Consider the following 27,138-nt stretch of genomic DNA (forward strand, 5'->3'; position numbering starts at 1 on the left):
AAGAACCAGCTTCTGCAGCCAAGGATTGGAACGCCATGATCCCCGCCCTCAACCGCACATATTTCACAACGCACCCGACCCTTTCGGCCCCTACTACAGGTGGTGAACCTATTGGAAGGGGGACCCATGTCTCTTCTTCGGGCTGTGCCCGGCCGGGCTCCATGGGCAAAAGCCCGGCAACCAGGGGCTTGCCAACGTGCCCCACCTCCAGACCTGGCTCCGGAGTGGGGCCCCGGTGACCCGCGTCTGGACGAGGGAACATGACATCCTTTTATGTTGCTCATCATAAGGGGTCTTTGGGCTGCTCTTTGTCTGGTCCCTCATCTAGGTCTTGTCTGCCTTGGGTGATCCTACAATAGGCATAAAAGCCCCTGAGAGCATAGCTCCTAGGGTCATTGGGAAACTCAAACCCCTCTACCATGGTAAGGTGGCAGCCCAGGGAGGGGTTTGTCTGATACCTCACCTAGGACCTGTCTGCCTTGGGTGACCCTACTATGGGCATAAAAGACCCTGACAGCATAGCTCCTAGGGTCATTGGGACACTCAAACTCCTCCACCACGGTAAGGTGGCAGCCCAGGGAGGGGACTCACACCAGTTTCTCTTTATGGTTGAGATGTTACTGAACTCCCTAATGAAGCTTCAGGCTCAGCAACACATGCTACAAGATGAGAGATCGAAAGGAAATAAGCATCCTTCAACGTTGTGTGCTGCTTCACACTTTACTGCTGCAGGCCGGAAAAGCTGTTTTGTGCACAGACCGATTTTGCTTCCCCGACATTGCGTCTAGCCACTCAAAGCTGAAATATGTCGCGTTGTTGTGGGGTGCACATACACACTCAGGTCAGTTTGCCACCTTCAGAATAACCTGACAGGCGTTTGCATGCAGGCTGATCGGATTATCAATCGGCATAAACCACCCCTCTCAGATTACAAGTTAGTTCCAATCCTGCTGAATCCGATCAGAATATTCCGACTGGCATGTTTACACATTTTAAGTTAATTTGACTGTTTATTCCAGTTACTTATGACGATGTATATGTAGCTGATGAGACCAAATTAGAACCAAGGTCAATTTCCTTGTTTGTGTGCACAAACTTTGCAATTAAATCTCAGTCTGATCCCTTTGTTAAACAATTTCACATAAATTGACAAAAGCAATTAGTAGACAAAAGAGATGGCTCAAATAATACTGGTAGAGTGTCTTCTCGACACTTCTGATGTCCCCTTCTTTCTTCGTTAAATTTCTGTCTGATTACTGTCAGAAATGCCCACTAGCAGAACAAAATTATTCAAGTTACCAGTACAAAATAATGGATGCAAGGCATTTCATATCTATATACATCTGTAGAACTTCTTGTACTATTCAGTTGCAAGAAAGACAAAAAATTAAAAGGATAGCAGGTTATAAAACAAATCTGCATTTCAAGCTATACAAGTGTGACATGAAAAATCTCACTAGAGGCAACACCACAGACTTCTGGTGCCTCCAAGGTGGATTTACTCTGACACATGAGCCCAGCATTTACATGCCTTTCCACTTTTGCCCATGTAGCCCAACCCTCTTAGGGAATATGTTTAGTCAACAGAATAGCCAGTCTTGCCAATTTGGAAACATTTCATTACAGATGAACAACCATTTAAAGCAAATTAAGTTAATCATCAAGAGGGTCTAAAGTGGTTTATTGCACAGTGTTGGAGCTATTTATTCTTTATTACTTGAATTTTAATAGAATCTGTTCTTGGGTTCGTTTAACAAACAAAGGAAGTGTCACTACACAGATAAATAAATATTTTCCTATATTCGTAAAGTACTGTACAGCAAACAACAGGAGAAGATAATAATGAAATAAAGCTACGATAGCAATTATGCAAGCAATTCTCACATATATTTTTCCTGGGTTTAGCAAAATATTACCAGCTTGATAGTCGCATCCTGTCTGGATGAACTGTTTCTATCTGAAAATATATTTTTGTCAATGTGATGAAGGATATTAAAACAGGGGAGTTTTACATGGCTGCATATCGCTGAACATTGTTGGGCAAAAAAAATTAAACTGATAAAATTCAACACTGTTTACCGAAAACAGGTGATGCAGGTGTCAAAAGCAGAAGACATTGTGTGACATCAATAGCAGCATTAATCATTTAAGCAAGACAAGAGTACTATTCCAGTTCAGTAAGACTCCATGCCCTTACAAGATTTTAAGCAGAAATTGAGCAACAAAGGACTCCATGCCTTAAAAAGAAAGCAGAAAGCTTAGACACATGCACAAGTATATTTAATCATATATGTATATATATGGCCAATGTGAGTCATTTTTTTAACATATTGGTATCGGCCTGATAAGTAAAACTGGGCCAATTATTTTCAAGAGCTTGCCCTTTGTGCCTGTGTCCAACCCCCTCACCTGAAGGGGAGGTGAGGGGGTTTGTCATGCGGTCATGTTAAAGTGACAGTGATGCATCACAGCCAGGATTGTGGAGTTTTTAAATGAAGCAGAGATTTAAATAAAAAAAAAGTCAGTGTGTAAGTCTAGACTATAAAAACCCACATCCAAATTTCTGTTAGAATAGTATTTAATCGGTACAAACCTATACAAAATTTAACCATTACAGAGTTTGTATATATATATATATATATATATATATATATATGTTTTTACATACATCTATATGTACGTTTTTACATATATACACATATATGTTTTTACATACACATATATATATATATATATATATATATATATATATATATATATATATATATATATATAAATATATATATATAAATAGATAGACACCCGCCATAGACTGGTGACCTGTCCAGGGTGTACCCCACTTCTCGCACCAGCACCAGTCGCAACGCCACAAGGGATAGACGTTTTAGAAAATGAATGGATAGATATGTCTGGCACAAACAAAATACATTTCCTCTCACCAAGGATACCATCCAACATAGTTTCACTGTGGGGATGTTGCCACCCCCACGATGAAACATGGTAGTGTTATTAGTATGCTGGGGGAGTACACACACATACACACACATCCTTGTTTAAAATACAAGGTGAGGACTGTGCCTTGACTTCCATTCATTTTAAAGCATCTATGGCCTAACCCTGACCCCCACCCTAAAATTTACCAGTATATGCGTAAACTCTTCCAAACCTTACCCCTACCCCCAATATTTACCAACAAGTACCTAACCCTAACTGACACCTTAAGGCTAAACTTAATACCTAGCTCAGAAAAAAATCTGAGGACCAAAAAGAAGTCCTCACTTTACTAGTAAAATGAGCAAAACATTTTCTCGTTCAGCTGCAAGTACAAAAGCTCACACACGTACATTTAAGGTATGTATGTGGCCTCAAATATGGCCTCAAATCATTGCACAAAAGTACCTTATTACCTCTATTTATTTGTGATTCATGAAGGACAACTAATCCATGTAACATGGCTCAAATCACTTGTGAAGGGACTGATATTAAAGCCCACAGACTCTGACACAAACTTTTGATCTTTTTTATCATTTGCACCTATAATGTAAAAGAAAATTGTACACATTGTTCATTGCTTGTTCTTTGTTATGTGCACTCTTAGCCGGAGTGTCCTGAAATTAATTTAACATGGTAACACGCTGTGATAATAAATAATCGTTGAATCTTTGAATATATACATGTATATATAACCCAAATGGTGTTATAGGGTGTCCTCGTTTTTTTTAACAAAACTCCACAAAACATAGTTATTGTAGTTCCTAACCATACACATGATAACTTAACAACTAAAACAATATCTTGTGATCTCGGTTTGAAGTGATGAACCTTGTGGCACTTGCCATCTAATTTAACTGGTCGAAACCACAGAAGAAACTTCATTATGAGATATATCATTAGAATGTGCTCACAAGAGTAATATTAGTCACTCTTCTAAATGCAAAAAGAATCAAGAGCTACATTGGAGAATTTCTTCTCACCATATGGTATTTTTGTTACCATCTGAGTCTGCATGTCTTCTCAAGTTTCTCTTCCTGGACTCCTTTGCCACTAATGGAAATAGTTGTGTGTGAAATTAGTATCATATGTCTGAGGAATGTGCAACCTGCAACCATACACCAGTGACATTCTGACACGTTTGACTCCTTGAGACTCAGCAATGGCTGTGATATTAAAATCAAATTGAGACAAGTGCATATCATAAAGTGTGTGAACTGAAATCTGAGCCTAAATAAATCACGGTGTTTAATGGGCAAAACACTTAAGAAACCATGCAGCACTCCTGCTATGTTGTAGTACAAAAACTGTGAACATAAAAGACCTTGTAAATATTTATGAACCAATTACAGACCCGACATTTATTATTTAGAAATTTTAGAAACAATTGTAGTGCTTTAAAGAATTCAGCGAAGACCAATTAAACAGTTATGCATAAAAATCAAAATCTTTAAAGATACTTTTAAGTTTTGAATAAAAATGTCTATATGTGTTACTCATTAATTTATTCAAATTAGTTTATTTAAATGTATTGTTTTAATTTATCGTTTCAGTTTGTTTATTTTAGGAAATTATTTAATTATGTACATACATAAAAGCATGGCATGATTGCATTTAAAGATTGACTACCCCTACATACAACATCTCTGCCAAGTGAAGAGGTGATGAGCGTTTTGTGCTTTACCAAACTGAGCAAGCCCCTTGTGCTGAGTAGACACACTTGAGCATATATAAGCAGCAGCTCTAGATGCCCGAGCCAACTGGAAGGCATCTGACTCAGGTGAGAGCAGTCAATTGTTTATAATGTAGATATACATTTTGTTCAGGTTTGCAGAGTTTTAGTTATATATATTGGTAAATATAATTCCCTTTGGGATCAATAAATTATATTTGAAATTTAATTGAATTTGAAATAACACAGCAATATCCAAATCCTCAAACTGATTTTTTTAAAAATCCAATAAAATATCAATATACATCAGAGATCATATAAAAACTTTTTAAATTAGGCTATTATCTTTTTATATAGCGTCTTTGAGTTTGCACAAGACATCTGTGGTTTTCAGTCAGGATCCTGTGGTAAGGTAAGCAGTCACGTCCAAAAAGGCACGTTAATATTTTTTTGTTATTATTAAAGATTTCTTATTAATTTTGAAGGTTATCTGTGAACATTTCAGGCTCCACTAAAAGTGCCACCATGAGCACGGACGCTGAAATGGAGCAGTATGGGCCGGCGGCCATTTACCTCCGGAAGTCAGAAAAGGAGAGGATTGAGGCCCAGACTACTCCTTTTGATGCCAAAACCGCCTATTTTGTGGTGGATCCTGAGGAACTGTATGTCAAGTGTAAACTCATCAAGAAGGAGGGTGGCAAAGCCACTGTTGAAACAGACGGAGGAAAGGTAGGTAGATTTGTTTCATTGAACATTCCTTTTGTAACAGTTTTTTTTTACCATCGTCTTATGGGATGCAAACATAAGATACAAAAGAGTGCTTTTGTTAGACCCTCACAGTCAAAGAGGATGACATCCACCCCAGGAATCCTCCAAAGTACGACAAAATTGAGGACATGGCCATGATGACTCACCTCAATGAGCCTTGTGTCTTGTATAACCTCAAAGACCGTTTTGCATCCTGGATGATCTACGTGAGTTTGCCCTTTAGTACCAAGGGTATTGAACACATGTTTAGTTTAGATGTTTCTGTGTATAAAAGTATTGGTAAAATATTATTTATGCTTTCTACAATCACAGACCTACTCCGGGTTGTTCTGCGTGGTCGTCAATCCCTACAAGTGGCTTCCTGTGTATGATGCTGTTGTTGTAGAAGGATACAGAGGCAAGAAGAGGATTGAGGCTCCACCCCACATCTTCTCCATCTCTGACAATGCCTATCAGTTCATGCTCACAGGTAGGACAACATTACAAGTGGTTACTAGAGGCAAAATAAAATGTGAGCATATGCCGAGATATATCATAGAGCACAGTAAGACTAAAAAATATTTGTTTGTATTTCAGATCGTGAGAACCAGTCTGTCTTGATTACGTGAGTAGGCTACTGCAAAAACTAAATAGGTCATTCTTTTATAAATTGTAAAAAATGATTTTGAGAATTGAAAATGTGTCTCTTGTACCCAAGCGGAGAATCCGGTGCTGGCAAGACTGTCAACACCAAACGTGTCATCCAGTACTTTGCAACAATTGCAGCTCTGAGTGGCAAAAAGGACCCACAACCCACTAGCAAAATGCAGGTGATTATCGGTTTTAAGAAGAAAGGTTCAAACTGTGCATATTTTGGTGCATTCTAATAATATTAAAAATTGTAAATGTGCAGGGCTCCCTTGAGGATCAAATTGTTGCTGCTAACCCTCTGCTAGAGGCATATGGTAATGCCAAGACAGTCAGGAATGACAACTCTTCCCGTTTTGTAAGTTAAGACCATGATAAAATGTTTCTTGATGCTTAAAGCTTGCTTTCATATCCAATCTAACATATACTTGTAACCTGGCTTAGGGTAAATTCATCAGGATCCACTTTGGTACTAGTGGAAAGCTGGCTTCAGCTGATATTGAAACATGTAAGTCAAATATGTAATGTTAGTAACAATTACAGTAATATTTAACTTTTTTATACTTTAAAGCATAAAATGCTTAGCAAAGTTTGTACTTGTATTCATGTAATTCTTAGATCTGCTGGAGAAGTCCCGTGTCACCTTCCAGCTGTCTGCTGAGAGGAGCTACCATATCTTCTATCAGCTGATGACAGGCCACAAGCCTGAGCTCATTGGTAAATGACCAAATACTTTCACTCTGAAATTAGAAAAATGCTTCCTATAAAACAAAAAGATCTACAGTGTTTTGTGTTCATTGTTTCAGATGCTCTGCTGATCACCACCAACCCCTATGACTTCCCAATGATCAGCCAGGGTGAAATCACTGTCAAGAGCATCAATGATGTGGAGGAGTTCATCGCAACAGATGTAAAATAACATTTATGTGTTTTGATAATGACTTACTTAAAACCCATGTAATGTACTTAAAGCTGTCTTCTCTACACAGACTGCTATTGATATCTTGGGCTTCACTGCTGATGAGAAGTTTAACATCTACAAGCTCACCGGTGCTGTGATGCATCATGGTGCCATGAAGTTCAAGCAGAAGCAGCGTGAGGAGCAGGCTGAACCTGATGGCACTGAGGGTAATTCATGAAATATCACCAATCTCATCCAGTAGAGTAAGAGATTAGTTCTAAAAATGCTGACCATGTGTAATGTTTCTTTCCTAAAAGAGGCTGACAAAATCGCCTACCTCATGGGTCTGAACTCAGCTGATATGCTGAAGGCTCTGTGCTACCCAAGAGTCAAAGTTGGAAATGAGATGGTCACCAAAGGTCAGACCGTCCCACAGGTAATTTAAACCCATATGTGATGCTATGGTATAAAAACGTATCCTAACTGTTGTTATACATTAATTTATCACATAAAACTGATAATTTCTACTTCTAGGTCAACAATGCTGTCAGCGCTCTGTGCAAGTCTGTCTATGAGAAGATGTTCTTGTGGATGGTCGTCCGTATCAATGAGATGCTGGACACAAAGCAGCCAAGAGCCTTCTTTATTGGAGTCTTGGATATTGCTGGCTTTGAGATCTTCGATGTGAGTGAAGAAAAACCATGAACCATTCCTTTTAATAAAGATAGTCCTAATTTGCTATAAAACCAGTAACTTTCTATTGATACAGTACAACAGCTTGGAGCAGCTCTGCATCAACTTCACCAATGAGAAACTGCAACAGTTCTTCAACCATCACATGTTTGTCCTGGAGCAAGAGGAGTACAAGAAGGAAGGCATTCAGTGGGAGTTCATTGACTTCGGTATGGACTTGGCTGCCTGCATTGAGCTTATTGAGAAGGTGAGCAGTTGTGATGGTCAAGATAAAGGAATCATTCTCATATTTTTATATGTATTTGAACCATCATTTGAGATTCATGTTCTAATTTAAATTGTTAATTGTTCTCAGCCATTGGGCATCTTCTCCATCCTTGAAGAGGAGTGCATGTTCCCCAAAGCCTCTGACACAACTTTCAAGAACAAACTGATCGATCAGCATCTTGGCAAGAACAGGGCCTTTGAAAAGCCAAAACCTGGAAAGGGCAAAGCTGAGGCTCACTTCTCCCTGGTTCACTATGCTGGTACAGTGGACTACAACATCACTGGCTGGCTGGACAAGAACAAGGACCCACTGAACGATTCAGTGGTTCAGCTGTACCAGAAGTCTGCAAACAAACTGCTGTGCTTACTTTATGCTAGTCATGGAGGAGCTGAGGGTAAGAACCAATTAAATAGGTAGATATACCAAAACTGATTAGATCAATCTATCAAGTGGAAAACTCTGCAGCCACACAGCATGATAGATGTTATAAAACTGTTGATTAGTGGTCCAGAAAACAAATATTGGAAGATGTATTTTGTTTTTCATTTGAAGTAACCTAGTATCTAGCAGGAACATCTGAAGAAATTACACTGTATTGTAATACTACTGTATTATCATGTTACAATTTTAGCTGAGGCTGCTGCTAGTGGAAAGAAAGCTGGCAAGAAGAAGGGTGGTTCCTTCCAGACCGTGTCTGCTCTTTTCAGGGTATGTAAACTTTCATAAAGTATATTGTGAGAAAAATATTACAAATAAACTGAAGACTGGTTTCATGATGCTGATCTACAGGAGAACTTGGGTAAGCTGATGACCAACTTGAGGAGCACCCATCCCCACTTTGTGCGTTGCCTGATTCCCAATGAATCAAAGACCCCAGGTAAGAAGCCCACTCAGTTTTTACATTGCAATATTTAGAGAAACTGTTGAATTATTTTTGACTGAATATATTTCTATCCTCAGGTCTTATGGAGAACTTCTTGGTCATCCACCAGCTGAGGTGTAACGGTGTGCTGGAGGGCATCAGAATCTGCAGAAAGGGCTTCCCCAGCAGAATCCTCTACGGTGACTTCAAGCAGAGGTGAGAGCAGTTTTAAATATGAGTTGAATATTCGTTCATTTTAATAAAAGTCATTAAAATTAATGTAATTTTATCTAAATGGCACTAAAATCTACCTCTTAGATACAAAGTATTGAATGCCAGCGTCATCCCTGAGGGACAGTTCATTGACAACAAGAAAGCTTCAGAGAAGCTGCTGGGCTCCATTGATGTGGACCACACACAGTACATGTTTGGACACACTAAGGTATGTTTGACCAATAATAATGGCATAGCTTTAAAAATGTCCTTAGTGTGAATGTGTTCTGACAAGCAATACGTTTTGCTATCACAACGTAGGTGTTCTTCAAAGCTGGTCTTCTGGGTACCCTTGAGGAGATGAGAGATGAAAGACTGGCTTCACTGGTCAGAATGGTTCAGGCTCTCTGCAGAGGTTACCTCATGAGGAAGGAGTTTGTGAAGATGATGGAGAGGAGGTATAGTAGAAAATAGTCAGATGAAAATATGAAAACATTACTCAGTAATTTAGAGCAAGACACAACGGTCCTATAAAAAGGTTTGTTGTTTAGAAAACTGAAAATCTTTTATAGGAATACTTATTGCAAAATGTTTGTGCTTATGTTTTCAGAGAGGCTATCTATAGCATCCAATACAACATCCGTTCATTCATGAATGTCAAGAACTGGCCATGGATGAACCTCTACTTCAAGATCAAGCCTCTGCTGAAGAGTGCTGAGACTGAGAAGGAGTTGATGCAAATGAAGGAGAACTATGACAAGATGAAAACAGACTTGGCAAATGCTTTGGCAAAGAAGAAGGAACTGGAGGAGAAAATGGTCTCCTTACTCCAGGAGAAGAATGACTTGCAGCTCCAAGTAGCTGCAGTAAGTAGGCAAAAAACTCACATACCGTCACCTTCCTAAAATGAGGAGCTATTTAATTTTTTCCCCTGGTTCATCAGGGGGAAAAAAAACAAAAAAAAAAAAAACAATACACCCTAAGTCACACTAATGACCTAGGCCATTATACAACAGGGCTGGAATTGCATGATCTCCTAAACAGTGGATCCAGACAATTTCACAATAAGTAGCCAGCATCCTGAGGACACAATTGAAATAAAAAAAAAATCAGTTTTGCAAAAAACATCTTAGGCCATTGTTTTCTGAAGGTGTCAATATTGAACATCTATTTACATAAATCCATAATCAACCATACAGCTTTAATTTTGACACTATACCCACAGAGTGTGTAAAAATTACTGTTATGCATGTTTGGTCTATTTAAAAACAACAACACTGTTAGTAAAGAACTGTATTCATGTCAACTCTACTTACAACACCTCATAGGAAGTTGAGAGCCTCTCCGATGCTGAGGAAAGGTGTGAAGGGCTGATTAAGAGCAAGATCCAGCTTGAGGCCAAACTCAAGGAGACAACTGAGAGACTGGAGGATGAAGAGGAAATCAATGCAGAACTGACTGCCAAGAAGAGGAAGCTGGAGGATGAATGCTCTGAGCTGAAGAAGGACATTGATGACTTGGAGCTCACCTTGGCTAAAGTGGAGAAGGAGAAACATGCCACTGAAAACAAGGTTTGCATCGATTAGGCACCATTATCAAAGCACAATACACCCATTTACAGGATGAATGAAATCTACAAAGTTTATGTGTTCATTCAAATGTGTATATCCAATTCAACCTTTAGGTGAAAAACCTGACAGAGGAGATGGCTACTCAGGATGAGGCCATTGCCAAGTTGACCAAGGAGAAGAAAGCCCTCCAAGAGGCCCACCAGCAAACACTGGATGATCTCCAGGCAGAGGAAGACAAAGTCAACACTCTGACCAAGGCCAAGACAAAGCTGGAACAGCAAGTGGATGATGTAAGAAAATTGTTTATTTTGCTTCGTACGTTTGCCAAAGATATAAACTAATCTTTGTATTAATTGCTCATATTGAATCAACCTACTATGGTATAGCTTGAGGGCTCACTGGAACAAGAGAAGAAGCTCCGTATGGACCTTGAGAGAGCCAAGAGGAAGCTGGAAGGAGATCTGAAACTGGCCCAGGAATCCATCATGGATCTGGAGAATGACAAGCAGCAGTCTGAGGAGAAAATCAAGAAGTAAATGCAGACTTTCTTTATTTTTGAACAATAGCACATGTTAGTGTCAAATCACAAAACTAACTCCACGTTATTTGTTGCTTTCCAGGAAGGACTTTGAAATCAGCCAACTTCTTAGCAAGATTGAGGATGAACAGTCCCTTGGAGCTCAGCTTCAGAAGAAGATCAAGGAGCTCCAGGCAAGAAAGATTAAAATTAAGTGCACATGGCTGAATTGGTTACACTTTTTTCAAGTGATCTTAATATTACTTCGATTTACTCGGGTTTTAGGCTCGTATTGAGGAGCTCGAAGAGGAGATTGAGGCTGAGAGGGCTGCTAGGGCTAAAGTAGAGAAGCAGAGAGCTGACCTTTCCAGGGAGCTTGAAGAGATCAGTGAGAGGCTTGAGGAAGCTGGTGGAGCCACAGCTGCTCAGATTGAGATGAACAAGAAGCGTGAGGCTGAGTTCCAGAAGCTGCGCCGTGACCTTGAAGAAGCCACCCTCCAGCATGAAGCCACTGCAGCGGCTCTTCGCAAGAAGCAGGCCGACAGCGTTGCTGAGCTGGGAGAGCAGATAGACAACCTGCAGCGCGTCAAGCAGAAGCTGGAGAAGGAGAAGAGCGAGTACAAGATGGAGATTGATGACCTGTCCAGCAACATGGAAGCAGTTGCCAAGGCTAAGGTAAGAGAACAATTTTCAAACCTTTAGAAACAGCATATTTCTTAAATGTGCCAGTATCAAATCAATTATTTACGGCTTCAGGGCAATCTGGAGAAAATGTGCAGAACTCTTGAGGACCAACTGAGCGAAATCAAATCTAAAAACGATGAGAATGTCCGCCAGCTGAATGACATTAATGCACAGAAAGCAAGACTCCAGACAGAGAACGGTAATTCACCTGAACTAAAACCAGTGTCTTGCATTGTTTAAAGAAATCTCAGAAATAATTAATGTGTGACTTCTCAGGGGAATTCGGCCGCCAGCTTGAGGAGAAAGAAGCTCTTGTTTCTCAGCTAACAAGAGGCAAGCAGGCCTTCACTCAGCAGATTGAGGAGCTCAAGAGACACATTGAGGAGGAAGTCAAGGTATGAAAGTTTACTATTTAGTTTTGAGTTAAACAGACAAATGAAGGTTTTACTCATCATTGTAATGTATGATGAGGTCAATAGACAAATCCTTCAACTCTCAACTTTGTGTATATCAGGCCAAGAATGCCCTGGCCCATGCTGTTCAGTCAGCCCGCCATGACTGTGATCTGCTCAGAGAGCAGTTTGAGGAGGAGCAGGAGGCCAAGGCTGAGCTGCAGAGAGGCATGTCCAAGGCCAACAGTGAGGTGGCTCAGTGGAGGTCCAAATATGAGACTGATGCCATCCAGCGCACTGAGGAGCTGGAAGAGGCCAAGTGAGTCAAAATAAATATCTTTTGGTGAAATTCCATGTAATATTTATTTGTTTCTAACAATAAACACACATCTTCACTACAGGAAAAAGCTTGCCCAGCGCTTGCAGGAGGCTGAGGAATCCATTGAGGCTGTGAACTCCAAGTGTGCCTCTTTGGAGAAGACCAAGCAGAGGCTACAGGGTGAGGTGGAGGACCTCATGATTGATGTGGAGAGAGCCAACTCTCTGGCTGCCAACCTTGACAAGAAGCAGAGGAACTTTGACAAGGTAAATGCTGTTATTGGATCTAACATCAGCTTAACCCAAGGAAAGACATTGTGTTTAAGGCCAAGAATGAATGACTTGATCCATGGATTTATAGGTCCTGGCAGAGTGGAAGCAGAAGTATGAGGAGAGCCAGGCTGAGCTGGAAGGAGCCCAAAAGGAGGCTCGTTCTCTGAGCACTGAGCTGTTCAAGATGAAGAACTCCTATGAAGAGGCACTGGATCAGCTGGAGACCATGAAGAGAGAGAACAAGAACCTGCAGCGTATGCAGCTACACCTTCCAAAATATGTCAGATTTCAATTTTTGCAAAATTGTTTTGCATAACAAATATGTCTTTATTTTTACTGACTATTTTAGAGGAGATTTCAGACCTGACTGAACAGATTGGTGAGACTGGAAAGAGCATCCATGAGCTGGAGAAAGCTAAAAAGACTGTGGAAACAGAAAAAGCAGAAATCCAGACAGCTTTGGAGGAAGCTGAGGTAATCTTATATTAAATATATATACATGTGTGTGGGTGTGTCAAATTTCCTACAAACTTTTCATTGACAGCACTTCAAATTATTTATAGGGCACTCTGGAGCATGAAGAGTCCAAGATTCTCCGTGTCCAGCTTGAGCTCAACCAGGTCAAGGGTGAGATTGACAGGAAGCTGGCAGAGAAGGATGAGGAAATGGAGCAGATCAAGAGAAACAGCCAGAGGGTGATTGACTCCATGCAGAGCACTCTTGATGCTGAGGTCAGGAGCAGGAATGATGCCCTGAGAGTCAAGAAGAAGATGGAGGGAGACCTGAACGAGATGGAGATCCAGCTGAGCCACGCCAACAGGCAGGCTGCTGAGGCCCAGAAGCAACTCAGGAACGTCCAGGGACAGCTCAAGGTAAGTTTAGTGGTAAAACACAATTTAAAAAGTTTTAGAGAAAAATATTTCTGATGGACAAATTTTCGTTGCCTTTAGGATGCCCAACTGCACCTTGATGATGCCGTCAGAGGACAGGAGGACATGAAGGAGCAAGTGGCCATGGTGGAGCGCAGGAATGGGCTGATGGTTGCTGAGATTGAGGAGCTGAGAGCCGCTCTGGAGCAGACAGAAAGAGCACGTAAAGTGGCTGAGCAGGAGTTGGTTGATGCCAGTGAGCGTGTTGGACTGCTTCACTCTCAGGTCGGGTTTTGTTAATTCTTCGAAATGCAAGGCTATCAAAGATTGGAAAAACATGCTGACTAAAAATCTCTCACCTCTGTTAATACACAGAACACCAGCCTCCTGAACACCAAGAAGAAGCTGGAATCAGACCTGGTCCAGGTTCAGGGTGAGGTGGACGATGCTGTTCAGGAAGCAAGAAATGCTGAGGAGAAGGCCAAAAAGGCTATCACTGATGTCAGTTTACGTATCAGAAACCATCCAATATCATCCCTTTTTATTTCTATTACCTGGTTTTAGGTCTTAAAACCAGGTAATAAATACTTTTAACCAAAACTTAAGACCAACAAATGTTTCAGGCTGCAATGATGGCTGAGGAGCTGAAGAAGGAGCAGGACACCAGTGCTCACCTGGAGAGGATGAAGAAGAACCTGGAAGTCACAGTCAAGGATCTGCAGCACCGCCTGGATGAGGCTGAGAACCTCGCCATGAAGGGTGGCAAGAAGCAGCTCCAGAAACTGGAGCAGAGGGTATGAACTGCAATAGCTTTTAAATATCTCAATTTAAGAATAAAAAAACTATTTGCATCCCATAATTTATATGTTTCCATATCTAAAACCAAACATCTGATAAAAGAAAATTCTTTATTACAACATAATAGGTCCGCGAACTGGAAACTGAAGTTGAAGGTGAACAGAGACGCGGAGCTGATGCTGTGAAAGGAGTCCGTAAATATGAGAGGAGAGTAAAGGAGCTGACCTACCAGGTGTGTAATTTAATTTTACTTCCACTTAATGCAATGATCACTTTTTTTTAAAAACACATAAGTAAAAATCTGTAATGACTGCAGACTGAGGAGGACAAGAAGAACATTACCAGACTTCAGGACCTGGTGGACAAGCTGCAGCTCAAAGTGAAGGCTTACAAGAGACAGGCTGAGGAGGCTGTAAGTGAAATACTTGTACAGCCAATGTTTTGAGTATTAAGCCACAAAATTAATCAATAACTGTTCGTGAATTAAATTTATGAAATCATTCGATTTCAGGAGGAGCAGGCCAACACCCACATGTCCAGGCTCAGGAAGGTCCAGCATGAGATGGAGGAAGCTCAGGAGCGTGCTGATATTGCTGAGTCACAGGTCAACAAGCTCAGAGCCAAGAGCCGTGATGTTGGAAAGGTACCTATTAAGACAATAATCTCAGCTAATTTCACATCAATAAAGTTTTAACCATTTATTATCTCTCAATATAATTCAGTGAGGGAAATTTTGCTAACAGCAAAGTTTAACCTTTCTCTTGACACCTGAAGTAATATTTAGTGCACACATTTTTAGTAGAAAATAAAATAATTGAATAAAGGTATTCTTTAGTGTTCCGCAGCGCGGAAATTCAGGTGTACCCGCGGCAAAGCGAGCAAATAAAATTATGCAGATACACACCAACGTAAAAACAAAAATTAAATAAGAGGTTGCACAGCAAGGGCAAATTTAGAAGTAATAAATTAATACTGTATAGTTATTAAAAATAGCATACTCAGGTTAAAAGAAATATGCAACTGAGTTGGGAATTTAAAAAAAAATTGACAACTGTAATATTTATATATTTTTATAAGTCATACATTTTTTAACTATAAAGCAAAATTATAATTGTCATTGTGCTTCACTGGCAATGAAAGCACCTAGCCCAACCGAAGCCTGTGTCGTAATGTTTTATTTTGTTTTTAAATGTGCCAGTGAATGCCTGGAAATGTGAGACACTGATCTGGAATGACAATTGCCTTATTGTAATCCAGTAGTCATTGCAGGACTCCAGCTACCACATTTGTAGCTGCTTGTTGGCTCAAGTGCTTTGAGAGTTAAGTAATGCGGAAGTCACTATAACTCAACTGGAATCCTAACTGTGCTCTAAATTTACGATAAGTCCTTGTTGCCAACAGAGCTCATTTATACAGTGTTGACTGGCTTATTTGAAAAGTAGTTGGGCCCACATCAAAGGTCATGTCAGCCAGACATACAAGTAACGACCCAAGTGTTGTAAACTGATATGGATATTGTCAATTAAATGACTTTTATTTAATTTTCTCTCTTTCAGTCTGATGCTGCTGAGTAAGAACAAAACATCTGAAGGACCACTCAACAGACTTCATAAAATATGAAAATTCTGTTGTAACTTGTGCAAAATAAAATACTTTATTCGCTGTACTTTTGGTTTTTGGTAATTTTAAAAACAACTTCCGTTCAATGTATAAAGCTCATGAAAGAAATGAGGTATACCAGTCCTCCTCTAAATGAACCACCTTTGAAGCAAGCATGAAAAGATGTTTGGCATGGCTAGAATAATTATGATATTAAAAATAAATATTTCAAAGGCATCAATGAAACTTAAAAAACACTTACAGGCTAAAAGTATAAATTATATATGTCTAAAAGGGGCTCAAGGGAATGAAGGTTTGCTGCATTTTCCAGAAAATCTTCATTACACTGCAAAAAGGACAGAAGTCTTCAGTGGCTGAACTAATTTAGATAAACATTTTAAACTACGCAGTTGCACATGAGTTTGGCAAGATATTTTAGACGTTGACTTAAGCAGTCTTAAAGACAAGTGTCAGAGAGGGACCATCAAAGCATCTAAAGACAGTTTCTGCTAAGACAGTATCGTGTAACAGACTCAAGCAACTGCCCTTATTTCCAGCACTGCCTTAGGTTCACATTCAATGAAACACTAATTCAATTACCTTGCTAAATATGTTGTAGGGCATGGCTGTGAAGGCCATGAGGAAGGTTAGTAGTATCCTTTTTGGCTAGTTCAGTTTAGGTAAACAAAAAGAAAAAAAAACACAGACACCAAATTACATTCATTCTTGTAACATGTAGCAACTAATCTTGTAAAACATTACAAACAAGATTGTGTTAAAATAAAAATCACAAATGCTTTTGTTTCAACACTAAAACTACATTTAGATTAGGGGTTTGTCAGGTCTATAAAGAGGTTTCCTCAGGTTCCCAATGTTCCAGTTAAAGTGAAATGTAACACTGTTTCTTCTCAGCCTCCTCTTCGCAAGGCATGTTTGTCATATTTTATCACACTTTAACAGCTTTTAAAAATATCCTCCGAAGAAGGTTACTGAGAACCATCTGTCCATGTTGATTCCCATCTTCACTTTAAAATAGATGCTTGTTTTTTTACCTGCATTATGACATGCTAATCAATAGAACTAATTAAATAGTAGTATTGTAACATATATAAGGAGACTAAGACTGGAAAAGCTAACAACCAAACACATTTAAGACCTTTGGCAAACATTTTGTGAAATAGCATACTGAACCCATCCAAGTTGATATAAAAAGTTACAATGCTTCTTAATACGGCAGATATACTTACAGCATCTCCCAGCTACTTATTAAGATAACATATATTTTGAAAAAAAAATTTAGGTAAAAATATTAAAGATAAATTCACTTTGATAGTCTCCTAAATGCACATCAAAGTAAGCACAAATGAGTGATTTATTTTTCTGCTCTTCACTGCCCCAACCCTGAATTTAGTCATCATTCATGATACTGTTACAACTGGAGCGTCCTAAAAAATCTTGTTTACTGGCACAAGTCTTTTTTTGGGTGTCAGCCCAACCTAGAAGGCAACTGTTCTTCCTCTGCATTCCAAGGTGATACATTATACCTCCTCAACTTGCGTGGTTTGCAGGGCTATTTCATTTCAGACAGCTGAGAGATTAACAGCCACTGCAACCGTATATCTGTGACATTTGTGTGGTCCTTCGAAACCTCTCCCAGGATGGTGGAATATTAATGTAAGGATTTATTTCCTCACAGAAGAGGATTGAGACAGTCTTATCATTTAGGCATGTGTTAATGAAACAACATAAGTCCACTCACCCACTTTCCCAACCTGCTTTGTCCTGGTTAGAGTCACCGGGCTGGGGCGCCCATAGCAGCTGTCATTGGGTGAGAGGTCAAAACAGTATCACAGAAGACATAAATCCATCCATACTGACTTTGACTCTCAAGGTTAACTGAGTCCATACTTAACCTAACATGAATGATTTTTGAGAGAGGGCGAAAAAGTATCCTAAGAAAACTAATCAATGCTGGAGAACGTGCCAACTCTTCACAAAAAACAGTGCAGGTCCAAAAGAATGGTGGATTTGTTGCTGAGAGGTAACAGGGAAGAATATGAATTTTAAATCCCATTTTCAAGTGAATAAACACATTTTCAGCTTAGCTTATTACATTCCAGTAACTATGCTGCAGATATATTAATAGAGAATTTGTTTTTCTATTTTACATCTTTGAAAAAACTGATTTTTTTTTGTCTATGTTGGTCAACAGTCCTTTTACCTTTGAGCTAATAGAGATGTCTCAAAGGACACACTGCAATAACCACTTAACATGTGTGAACTTTCACAATAAACAACAACAATTTGTTTCACTTTAGATAACTACAAGTGAAGCTCTTACCACTGTTAAGATAAAAAAATTTGGCCAGACTTTAGGATCTGGAGGACAAAGTCTTGCTGAAAAGTCAAAGTTTATAAGGGTCAGGCCGTACATGTGTGATGGTAAATATTGCATTTAGATTTTTAAGACAAAGGTGTCACAATTAATAATTGAAAATCAACTCCAAAGGTCTCATTGGCTGAGAAGTGGAACCCTAATGTTCAGCATGAACTGTGGGGCACACTGACACCAAGTTAGGTATATTAAAAAAAGTAGTGTTTTTTTCTCCAACAGTATTTCTAAATTCCCTTATGCAACTGTTTTACCTATAGAATATGTCAGTAGTAAAGATTATAATTATCATCTAGGTTTGAAATTCAATATAATGTCATACCTTTGTTTCATCAGTGCACACAAAACTTACTCCAGTTATGTACCCATCAAAAGGGCCAAGTAAGAACCAATGTCAACTTTATGTGCCTAAAATGTTAAAAAATATAAACATTACAATAGCTTTTTTCTTAATTGTTCAAAACAATAACTGAATTTTTAAGCATTTTTTAAAGTCTAGCTTTCTATAACCACATTTCAGCCCGATACGCCACAAAAATAACTTGACTGTGATTGCCTCAGCCACACAGCTGAATGCAGTCTAGACCTTCACCTCATTAGTGTTGTGATTTTGTTTTGCAGCTAAACATGTGGTTTTGTAATTTAATTCATTTCATTAGATAAACTTAGCAATGATATAATGCAGACCACACATAGTGACACTGTGTAGTTTTCAATACAACTGGAGATTTCCTGTCTGAGTTAATGGCCAATGGTTGAGGCCAGATCAGCCTGTGTTTAGGTCATTCTGATGTATTTGATGTCCTTTTCACTTCAGTGTCACCATAGATTTGGGGTTTACAATATATTTCTTTGCTTCGTTATTTTTCCATGACACTTTGGAACAGAGCAATTTAGGTGATCATTTGGGCCCTCTATTATTACTATTCATGTTGCCATTTTTTTTATTTTTTTTTTACTTTTTGGGGAGTAAAATAAAAATTCGGCATTGAAGTCCTCTAAGCCTTCCAGTTCATCACAATGATAAAAGAAAAAACATGCTCAAATTATACTTACAATTTGTGTTACAATAAGGGGGCCTCTTCTTTTTCATAATTGACCATTGGAATCAAAAAATATCCATCACAAAAATAAACAATAAAATGATACCAGATTTCATTTCCAAATTTTTATTTTGTTAAAACATTTTGAATTTTTTTATACTTTTGACACATTACACGTCCTTTAATATAAATAAAAGGTACCTCACCTAAAGGTACCTCACCTAAGTATCTACCTTTAGTAAGTGTACTATATGCACCATTATATGGTCCATTCATTATTGCAGTACATCCTGATGCTACATATACTAGAACTATTCATATTATCTTACACATAACTTTTCTTTGCATATAAAAGGTATTTTTATGGTTTGCCCCTACTTTCCTGAAAATGTATATGTTTTTCTTTTGTCTTCGGTTTTTATTCGGACTCAGATGTACATTGTGACTGTGCAGTTGCATGACAATAAAGTCTAAGTCTTAACTGTTTACAGCTGGGGGGGACAAGGTAAAATACATAAATGATCTCTCACTCACCACAAAAGACAAGCTACATCCCATACAATATATACTGCTCAAAAAAATAAAGGGAACACTAAAATAACACATCCTAAATCTAAATGAATGAAATATTATTATTAAATACTTTGTTCTTTCCATAGTTTACAACAAAAATTTATAATGGCATTTAAAATTTATTAGCACACGGAGGTCTGGATTTGGAGCCACACTCAAAATTAAAGTGGAAAAACACAACAGGCGGATCTAACTTTGAAGTAATGTCCTGAAAACAAGTCAAAATTAAGCTGTGTAGCGTGTGTGGCCTCCACGTGCCTGTATGACTTCCCTACAACACCTGGGCATCCTCAGAGGTGGCGGATGGTCTCCTGAGAGATCTCCTCCCAGACCTTGACTAAGGCAGCCGCCGTTGGTGGATGGAGCGATACATGATGTCCCAGATGTGCTCAATTGGATTCAGGTCTGGGGAACAGGCGAGTAGTCCATAGCATCAATGCCTTTGTTGTACAGGAACTCCTGACACACTCCAGCCACATGAGGTCTACTATGTCTTGCATTAGGAGGAACCACACCATCATATCTTCTCACAATGGGTCTGAGGATCTCTGTACCTATGTGGTAGTCAGACTACCCCTGGAGCACATAGAGGGCTGTGCAGCCCCCCAAAGAAATGCCACCCCACACCATTACGGACCCACTGCCAAGCCTGTCATGCTCGATTGTCAATCAGTGTTGCTTCTTGAATGGACAGTTTGATTTCACAGAAGTGTTACTGACTTGGAGCTACATTGTGTTAAGTTAACCTTTTATTGTTTTGAGCAGTTTACTTTCACAACTCTTTAATGACAAGCATCTCTCATAAAACCAAGATTTTATAATAAACTTGTAAATGCTTGCACTATTTAAAAAAAAGACACAAAAAATACATTGTGTCAATTGACCTTCTGACATTTCATGTTTTCATTTTAGTTTATGTACAGATTATGTACAACCAGAGTTATTTATCATCCTTCTTTCCAGCTCCTTTTCTCTTTCCTTGCTCTACCTTTTCTTTTCCTTTTTTATGAACACCTTTACATTTTTCTCCTCCCAGATCTGTTCCCTTGTGCATCTGGGCTGAGTGCATGTTCTCTTTTACAAAGAAGCATTGTTTATCTGGACTAACAGGACAGGCCAAAGGTTTCTCCTTCTCATTCGGGACTGAAATTACAGGATGCTCTTTATCGCGGAAGGGAGACGATGGCCGTGATTGGGTTTTCCTGGGACTTGCTTTTCTTGGAGAATTGTGCCGAGATTTAGCATCTTTTTTGGGGACAAGATTTAAGTCTAAAGACAGTGGTCTGCCAAATACTGGACTTAGAGGAATCACAACATTGTCCCCTGGAGCACCAAGTGTAAGAAAGACTTCTGGTATTTGATAATCAGACTTAAATCCCTGAAACAGACAAAAAATAAAATACAATAAAATAAAATAAATAAGTGTTTAAGAAACTAGCTTTAACCATTAACTTGTGGTAACTCACAACATTCATACTCTGTGGTAGTGCTTACTGGTTGTGGTGTTACACTCAGTGTTACTTTCAACGTCATCTATTGGACAAAAAAAAAAAACACATCACTGATCTCACATCAGAGACACATTTTTACTGACAATGGTCTGTTGTAGATCAGTTTCAGGGTTTCACTTAAATCAGAAAAGGCTATTCACAGATTATTTCATAAGAAAGGGGCACAATTTCCCCTTTCAGAGTAATTAGCAGAAATTCATCCTGCGGTACATGCAGGCTGCAAGGATGGAACATGTGGGTGTACATAATTTGCAATGTTGTACTCACATCTACAGTCATGGCCAAAAGTATTGAGAATAACACAAATATTATATTTCCACATGATCTGCTGCTCTCTGGTTTTCATGTGTGTAAGTCAGATGTTGTATTCACATATGTACAGAAATACAATTGCAATCATATGAGTAACAAAAACTTTTAATGACATTTAGAATGAGTTAGTGCAGCAAGTCAATATTTGCAGTGTTGACCCCTCTTTTTCAGGACCTCTGCAATTCTCCCTGGCATGCTCTCAATCAACTTCTGGACCAAATCCTGACTGATAGCAGTCCATTCTTGCACAATCAATGCTTGCATTTTGTCAGAATTCCTAGGTTTTCGTTTTCCACCCGTCTCTTGATGATTGACCACAAGTTTTCAATGGGATTAAGATCAGGGGAGTTTCCAGGCCATGGATCCAAAATCTCTATGTTTTGTTCCCTGAGCCAGTTAGATATGACCTTTGCTTTATGACAAGGTGCTCCATCATGCTGGAAAAGGCATTGTTCATTACCAAGCTGCTCTTGGACGGTTGGGAGAAGTTGCTCTCTGAGGACATTCTGGTACCATTCTTTATGCATGGCTGTGTTTTTAGGTAAGACTGTGAGAGAGCCGACTCCCTTGGCTGAGAAGCAACCCCACACATGAATGGTTTCAGGATGCTTTACAGTTGGCATGAGACAAGACTGGTGGTAGCGCTCACCACGTCTTCTCCGAACAAGCTGTTTTCCAGATGACCCAAACAATCGGAAAGGGGATTCATCAGAGAAAATGACTTTACCCCAGTCCTCAGCAGTCCACTCCCTGTGCCTTTTGCAGAATGTCCCTGATGTTTTTCCTGGATAGAAGTGGCTTCTTTGCTGCCCTCCTTGAGATCAGGACTTGCTCCAAGAGTCTCAGCCTCACAATGTGTGCAGATGCACTCACACCTGCCTGCTGCCATTCCTGAGCAAGCTCTGCACTGGTGGTAGCCCGATCCCGCAGCTGAAACACTTTTCCTGGCAAGTCCTGGCGCTTGCTGGTCTTTCTTGGGCGCCCTGGAGCCTTTTTGGCAACAATGGAACCTCTCTCCTTGAAGTTCTTAATGATGCGATAGATTGTTGACTGAGATGCAATCTTTCTAGCTGCGATTCTCTTTCCTGTTAGGCCATTTTTGTGCAGTGCAATGATGACTGCCTGTGTTTCTTTAAAGATAACCATGGTTCACAGAAGACACAATGATGCCAAGCACCAGCCTCTATTTAAAGTGTCCAGTGGTGTCATTCTTACTTAATCATGACAGATTGATCTCCAGCCCTGTCCTTATCACGACCCACACCTGTGTTAATGGAGCAATCACTGAAACAATGTTAGCTGGTCCTTTTAAGGCAGGGCTGCAATGACGTTGAAATGTGTTTTGGGGGATAAAGCTCATTTTCTAGGCAAATATTGACTTTGCAATTAATTGCTGTTACGCTGATCACTCTTTATAACATTCTGGAGTATATGCAAATTTCCATTATAAAAACAGTAGACTTTGTAAATATTAACATTTGAATCATTCTCAATACTTTTGGCCATGACTGTACATCCCTGCATACACACAATTACACACAACGTCAGTGTGTGTATAGGCCAATTTATATGACTTAAATAAGTGTTTTCTTCACACCTCTAAGGAAGTCAAAATGAAGTTGTACATATGTCTACCTGTGCTTGGGAGGTTTGACTCGTCCCGGACTCGGTATCCGGGGTAAATGAAGCAGACTTGGGTAGGGCCAAGTTGGAGCTGGAATCTGTATCTGCTATTTGGGGCTGAGAGGAACTTCTGCTATAGGACTTCCTTGATGTTGCGGGTGTTCCTTCATTCACTATAATATACGGTGGTGAGACCTAGAAGGGATAAATTACATCAATGTCAAGTTGTCATATACTTCACAATCGGAGTAGCAGTTTATAAAACAGTTAAACACAAGGAGAGCAAAGTTACTTTTTTGATATTACATAAAAGACATAGGTATGCTTCTTTACATAAACTATTGATGGAAATAATAATTTTGTGATTAAAAAAATATGTATCAATCCTAACATTAGAGCCACAAAATCCATTGAATTTTGTGAAGCACATAGAAAGAAATCGTAAATTTCATTGAACAACCTTTGCCAGTTTTTCACATGGTTACTTAATTTATACCAAATGTGTAACTTACTGGGAAACAAGCCATTGGGTTTCTTGCATTTTCTTTTACTTCAGATTGTCCACTCATCTCTGGCAGTGGACTATGTTGATCATCTTGTGGCTTTGTCTGACTACAATACTCGCTATTGACAAATGCAATAGCTTTAGACCCTGTTAAGGATATTCACGTTATGTCTGACATCTCAGCGACAGAATCTGATTTGCATTATGTTGTTCTGTGTTTTTCTGACCCATGAGTTCATTCTTCAAAGGACCTCCATTGTGCACTGGAGTGGCACCTGTGCTTCGGCACGGTTGCAAATGGCAACGCTGCTCTTCCATACGTGCACTTTGTGCATGTCTTATCATCTCATAAAAATGCTCCTGCTCAGGTGTAGATAAATCCTAAATAAGGAAAAGGGGAAAAAAAGGCCTCTTATCTGATTAATGAAATAAGTGACTGAGAACAGAACAAGAAATAATTGCTAAAACTGCAAGCAGCGTATTTTTCAGAGATCTCTAACCTGGCCATGTTGATGCATATTAAAGAGTGCAGAACCCTGAGGACGCTCATCAGATCCACCAATTCTGAGGTTTTTGCGCTCAGTTGAAGGGGTACTCAAATTTTTCATGATTTGGGGTGCAGAGCATCTTTGGTCATCAATCCTTGAGCCCTATAATAGGAAAATGAATCAAAGATAAATTTAGATTAAACTAACTGGCAGTAAAAAACAAACAAAAATATATATATGTAAAAACCATAACTTTGATAGACCACACTTATGGAGCCAACCTGGACTCTTGAAACCAAATAACATAAATATCTTGCATCCATATCGGCAGGAGTCGGTGTTGATGTTGTGCCTTCGTTCTCTATTCCTGGTAATGATGGAAGAAACATACGCTGGTCATCAAGGCGTTTGCCCTGAAAGTTTGCCAACAAACTGAAGAGGTTTTCAGCATCTAGTGAAGAAAAATAAATGTAATGATTAAAAATTACAAAATTATGTCAACATATCTGATCAAAAATGGTTATTAAAATCAAACAAGAATCATTCTTCTAACCTTGGGGTGCTACGTTTAGACCGAGTTGGGGACTTAATCCTTGAGGATTAAGATTCAGCACGCATCGTTGTTTCTCTTTATCACTTGGTCGATCTATATCAGAGTTTGTGCTGAAGGAGGCTGAGCGAGTTAGACCCAAAACAGGCACTAGTCTTTCATTTTTTGGAAAAAGCTGTGCCTCAGGGCCTTGAAGTTGAGGTAAGAAACACCTTTGGTCATCCATCCTGGAGCCCTGAAATGCATTAGATCAGCAATCCTCTATTCAGAATTCGGCAGAACATTAAAAAAAATTTTGGGTATTACACCCCCACAGATTTCCATAAAAAACACTCAATAATAAACAAAGTGGGTAATTTTCTGTCCAAACTCGAGTGATGGTATATTTGATAGACAATGGTGAAAATAACTAACCTGAATTTTTGAGACCATATGAAAGAAGTGGCTTGAATCTATATTATAGTTGCTATCTTCATTCTGTAATACTGGTAACGATGAAAGAGATACTCTCTGGTCATCCATCCGTGCGCTTTGGGTCAAAAGTTTTAAAAGTAATTCAGGATCTGGAGGTAAAATAAAAATAGAAAGCAGTTTTTCCAAAAATCCATTTGAGTTAAAAGTAATGTTGAAAGACAGGGCTTCACTAATGTTTCATGTACGTGCAGAGTGCATTGAATGTTTGGAAGAGCAGGAGGCACCTCTATTAGGATCCAAAACACAGCGCTGATCCTCTATACGTCCACGTTGGCCATGAGTAATCATGCTGAAAAACTTCTGTTGTTCTTCAGGAGATTCTTCCTTTTTACATAATGTAAAAAGATTTGGGGGGAAAAAAGTCCATATCAACAACCTTAGAGACCATAGTGGGAATTTCTTATATTTACACATTTTTGATAGAACAGACCCTTAAGGAATTGGAGCGGTGACGCTGAGAGGGAACCTGCAACTGACTGACTGGTTCCAATAGATGCTTCCTCTCAATTTCTGGAGTACTCTGTGTCACAGAGATCAACGGTTCTGAGCCATGGTCGTTATTACTGTCTGATGCCTAGAAAAACAGGAAACACGGTTGGAAGAGCAGAGTCAGTAATTCAATCCAATACCAAGATTTGAGCATGAAATCACCCCTTAATAATCCCTAATCTAGAAACCGGTACTTTAATGAACTGTGGCAGCTGTACATAAAATGTTATCTTTGTTTGCTTTCTAGCATAAAGAGGAGTATAAAATTGGTTAATTCTTTGGGGAGGAGCAGGGAAAAAGGTATTGGTACTCTCCCAGCTCTTATTTTGTCCAGATCAAAAAGTTTAGAAAGTCAACGACAGGCAAAGGGCCACACAAATCCAAAAAAAAACAGTTTCTAGTAATGTACACGTATCCAACTTATGGTTAACAGTACATTAAAAACTATAAATACAGGTCTTTCAACACAATTTTGCAGAAAGCTTGAAACCAAACACTTGAAAATCTTTACCTGTATTGTTAAAAAAAAGTCTTACCTCCTCATCAGTAGATTCTAATTTTAAATTAACTTCCCCAGATGTCATCTTGAAAGCTTAAAGCAGAAAAAACAACTTCCAAACAAGAGATCTATGTTAAACTTATCAGAAATCATTTCTTAGCATTGCAAGAAACTCCATTATAGATTTAAAGTGAACTGCTATTTTTTGAAAAGGAAGCTTCCAACTGATGCTACTCCAGAGTTTGTTGCATATGAAACGGTAAAGTGGTTTTAAATAGAGTTCTGAGTCCTGAGTATTAACTCATTATTAAGACCCGAGCTAGCACTCCCTTCTTAATATCACCGTTTATAATCCTGGATAAAAACATAATCCTCAACCATAGAGAGGGATGATCTCTATCTGTAAGGCATATGCATTCTTCTCTTTGAACTGCCGCTTTACTTAAACTACATTGTTTGCTCCTTTCGAAGCAAATAAAAATCATTATGGTACTGGCCCGTCAGTTCAGCAAAACTGATATTAAAGTATACAAAAAATCTTTTATTTCAGTCAATTTCTGCAAGTTTTTATTTTCCGACCTGTAAACAGGAAGACAATGTCTGAGATTACTGAAGAGGCTATTAAATACATAAATTACTATCCTACTTTTATTGAGAGTCAAC

At 39.1% G+C, this 27,138-nt stretch overlaps 3 protein-coding genes across 4 annotated transcripts in view; 2 read left to right on the forward strand and 1 right to left on the reverse strand.

Annotated features, from left to right (window-relative positions):
- LOC105931996 (myosin heavy chain, fast skeletal muscle) overlaps positions 1-5,985 on the forward strand; it is a 32,454-nt gene extending 26,469 nt beyond the window's left edge. Inside the window, exon 43 of the mRNA XM_036147901.1 lies at positions 5,972-5,985. Coding sequence (XP_036003794.1) covers positions 5,972-5,979 — 8 coding nt within the window. The 3' untranslated portion in view covers positions 5,980-5,985. The remainder of the gene's footprint in view (positions 1-5,971) is intronic.
- LOC105932013 (myosin heavy chain, fast skeletal muscle) lies at positions 4,721-16,083 on the forward strand. Its single transcript, XM_036147899.1, has 41 exons — positions 4,721-4,771; positions 5,021-5,075; positions 5,169-5,392; positions 5,494-5,637; positions 5,744-5,900; positions 6,008-6,035; positions 6,129-6,240; positions 6,324-6,416; positions 6,503-6,566; positions 6,677-6,775; positions 6,865-6,968; positions 7,048-7,186; positions 7,277-7,395; positions 7,494-7,643; positions 7,729-7,899; positions 8,008-8,314; positions 8,552-8,628; positions 8,710-8,797; positions 8,881-8,998; positions 9,101-9,224; positions 9,317-9,453; positions 9,606-9,861; positions 10,324-10,566; positions 10,680-10,856; positions 10,953-11,098; positions 11,187-11,277; positions 11,369-11,758; positions 11,840-11,966; positions 12,044-12,162; positions 12,282-12,478; positions 12,561-12,744; positions 12,839-13,004; positions 13,100-13,224; positions 13,314-13,622; positions 13,701-13,904; positions 13,995-14,120; positions 14,243-14,413; positions 14,545-14,649; positions 14,734-14,829; positions 14,929-15,060; positions 15,974-16,083. The coding sequence occupies exons 3-41, from the start codon at positions 5,189-5,191 to the stop codon at positions 15,989-15,991; spliced, it is 5,817 nt and encodes a 1,938-aa protein (XP_036003792.1). The 5' UTR covers positions 4,721-4,771; positions 5,021-5,075; positions 5,169-5,188; the 3' UTR covers positions 15,992-16,083.
- Positions 16,084-20,495: 4,412 nt separating this feature from the next.
- On the reverse strand, positions 20,496-27,130 carry LOC105931997. 2 transcript variants are annotated; one of them, XM_012870954.3, is made up of 12 exons: positions 26,513-27,130; positions 25,918-26,061; positions 25,712-25,811; positions 25,428-25,576; positions 25,017-25,248; positions 24,745-24,914; positions 24,476-24,625; positions 24,203-24,356; positions 23,983-24,122; positions 23,483-23,665; positions 21,519-21,557; positions 20,496-21,402 (listed from the first exon to the last, which is right to left on the reverse strand). In XM_012870954.3, the coding sequence occupies exons 1-12, from the start codon at positions 26,558-26,560 to the stop codon at positions 20,965-20,967; spliced, it is 1,947 nt and encodes a 648-aa protein (XP_012726408.3). In that variant the 5' UTR covers positions 26,561-27,130; the 3' UTR covers positions 20,496-20,964. The 2 variants fall into 2 exon arrangements, with proteins under 2 accessions (XP_012726408.3, XP_036003801.1); XM_036147908.1 differs by having other exon boundaries at positions 21,330-21,402; positions 21,491-21,557.
- Between the last annotated feature and the right edge of the window lie 8 nt (positions 27,131-27,138).

The sequence above is a fragment of the Fundulus heteroclitus genome, chromosome 16 (genome assembly GCF_011125445.2).
Source record: "Fundulus heteroclitus isolate FHET01 chromosome 16, MU-UCD_Fhet_4.1, whole genome shotgun sequence".
NCBI lineage: Eukaryota > Metazoa > Chordata > Actinopteri > Cyprinodontiformes > Fundulidae > Fundulus > Fundulus heteroclitus.

Excerpts from the sequence above, each read along its gene's own strand:
- LOC105931997 (XM_012870954.3), bottom strand. The coding sequence starts at position 26,560 with ATGACATCTGGGGAAGTTAATTTAAAATTAGAATCTACTGATGAGGAG. Across the intron at positions 25,812-25,917 it reads ACCGCTCCAATTCCTTAAGG|GAAGAATCTCCTGAAGAACA; the intron begins GTCTGTTCTATC and ends TTATGTAAAAAG. Across the intron at positions 24,626-24,744 it reads ATTTGGTTTCAAGAGTCCAG|GGCTCAAGGATTGATGACCA; the intron begins GTTGGCTCCATA and ends TTCCTATTATAG.
- LOC105932013 (XM_036147899.1), top strand. The coding sequence starts at position 5,189 with ATGAGCACGGACGCTGAAATGGAGCAGTATGGGCCGGCGGCCATTTAC. Across the intron at positions 6,417-6,502 it reads ATGACAACTCTTCCCGTTTT|GGTAAATTCATCAGGATCCA; the intron begins GTAAGTTAAGAC and ends AACCTGGCTTAG. Across the intron at positions 7,900-8,007 it reads GCATTGAGCTTATTGAGAAG|CCATTGGGCATCTTCTCCAT; the intron begins GTGAGCAGTTGT and ends AATTGTTCTCAG.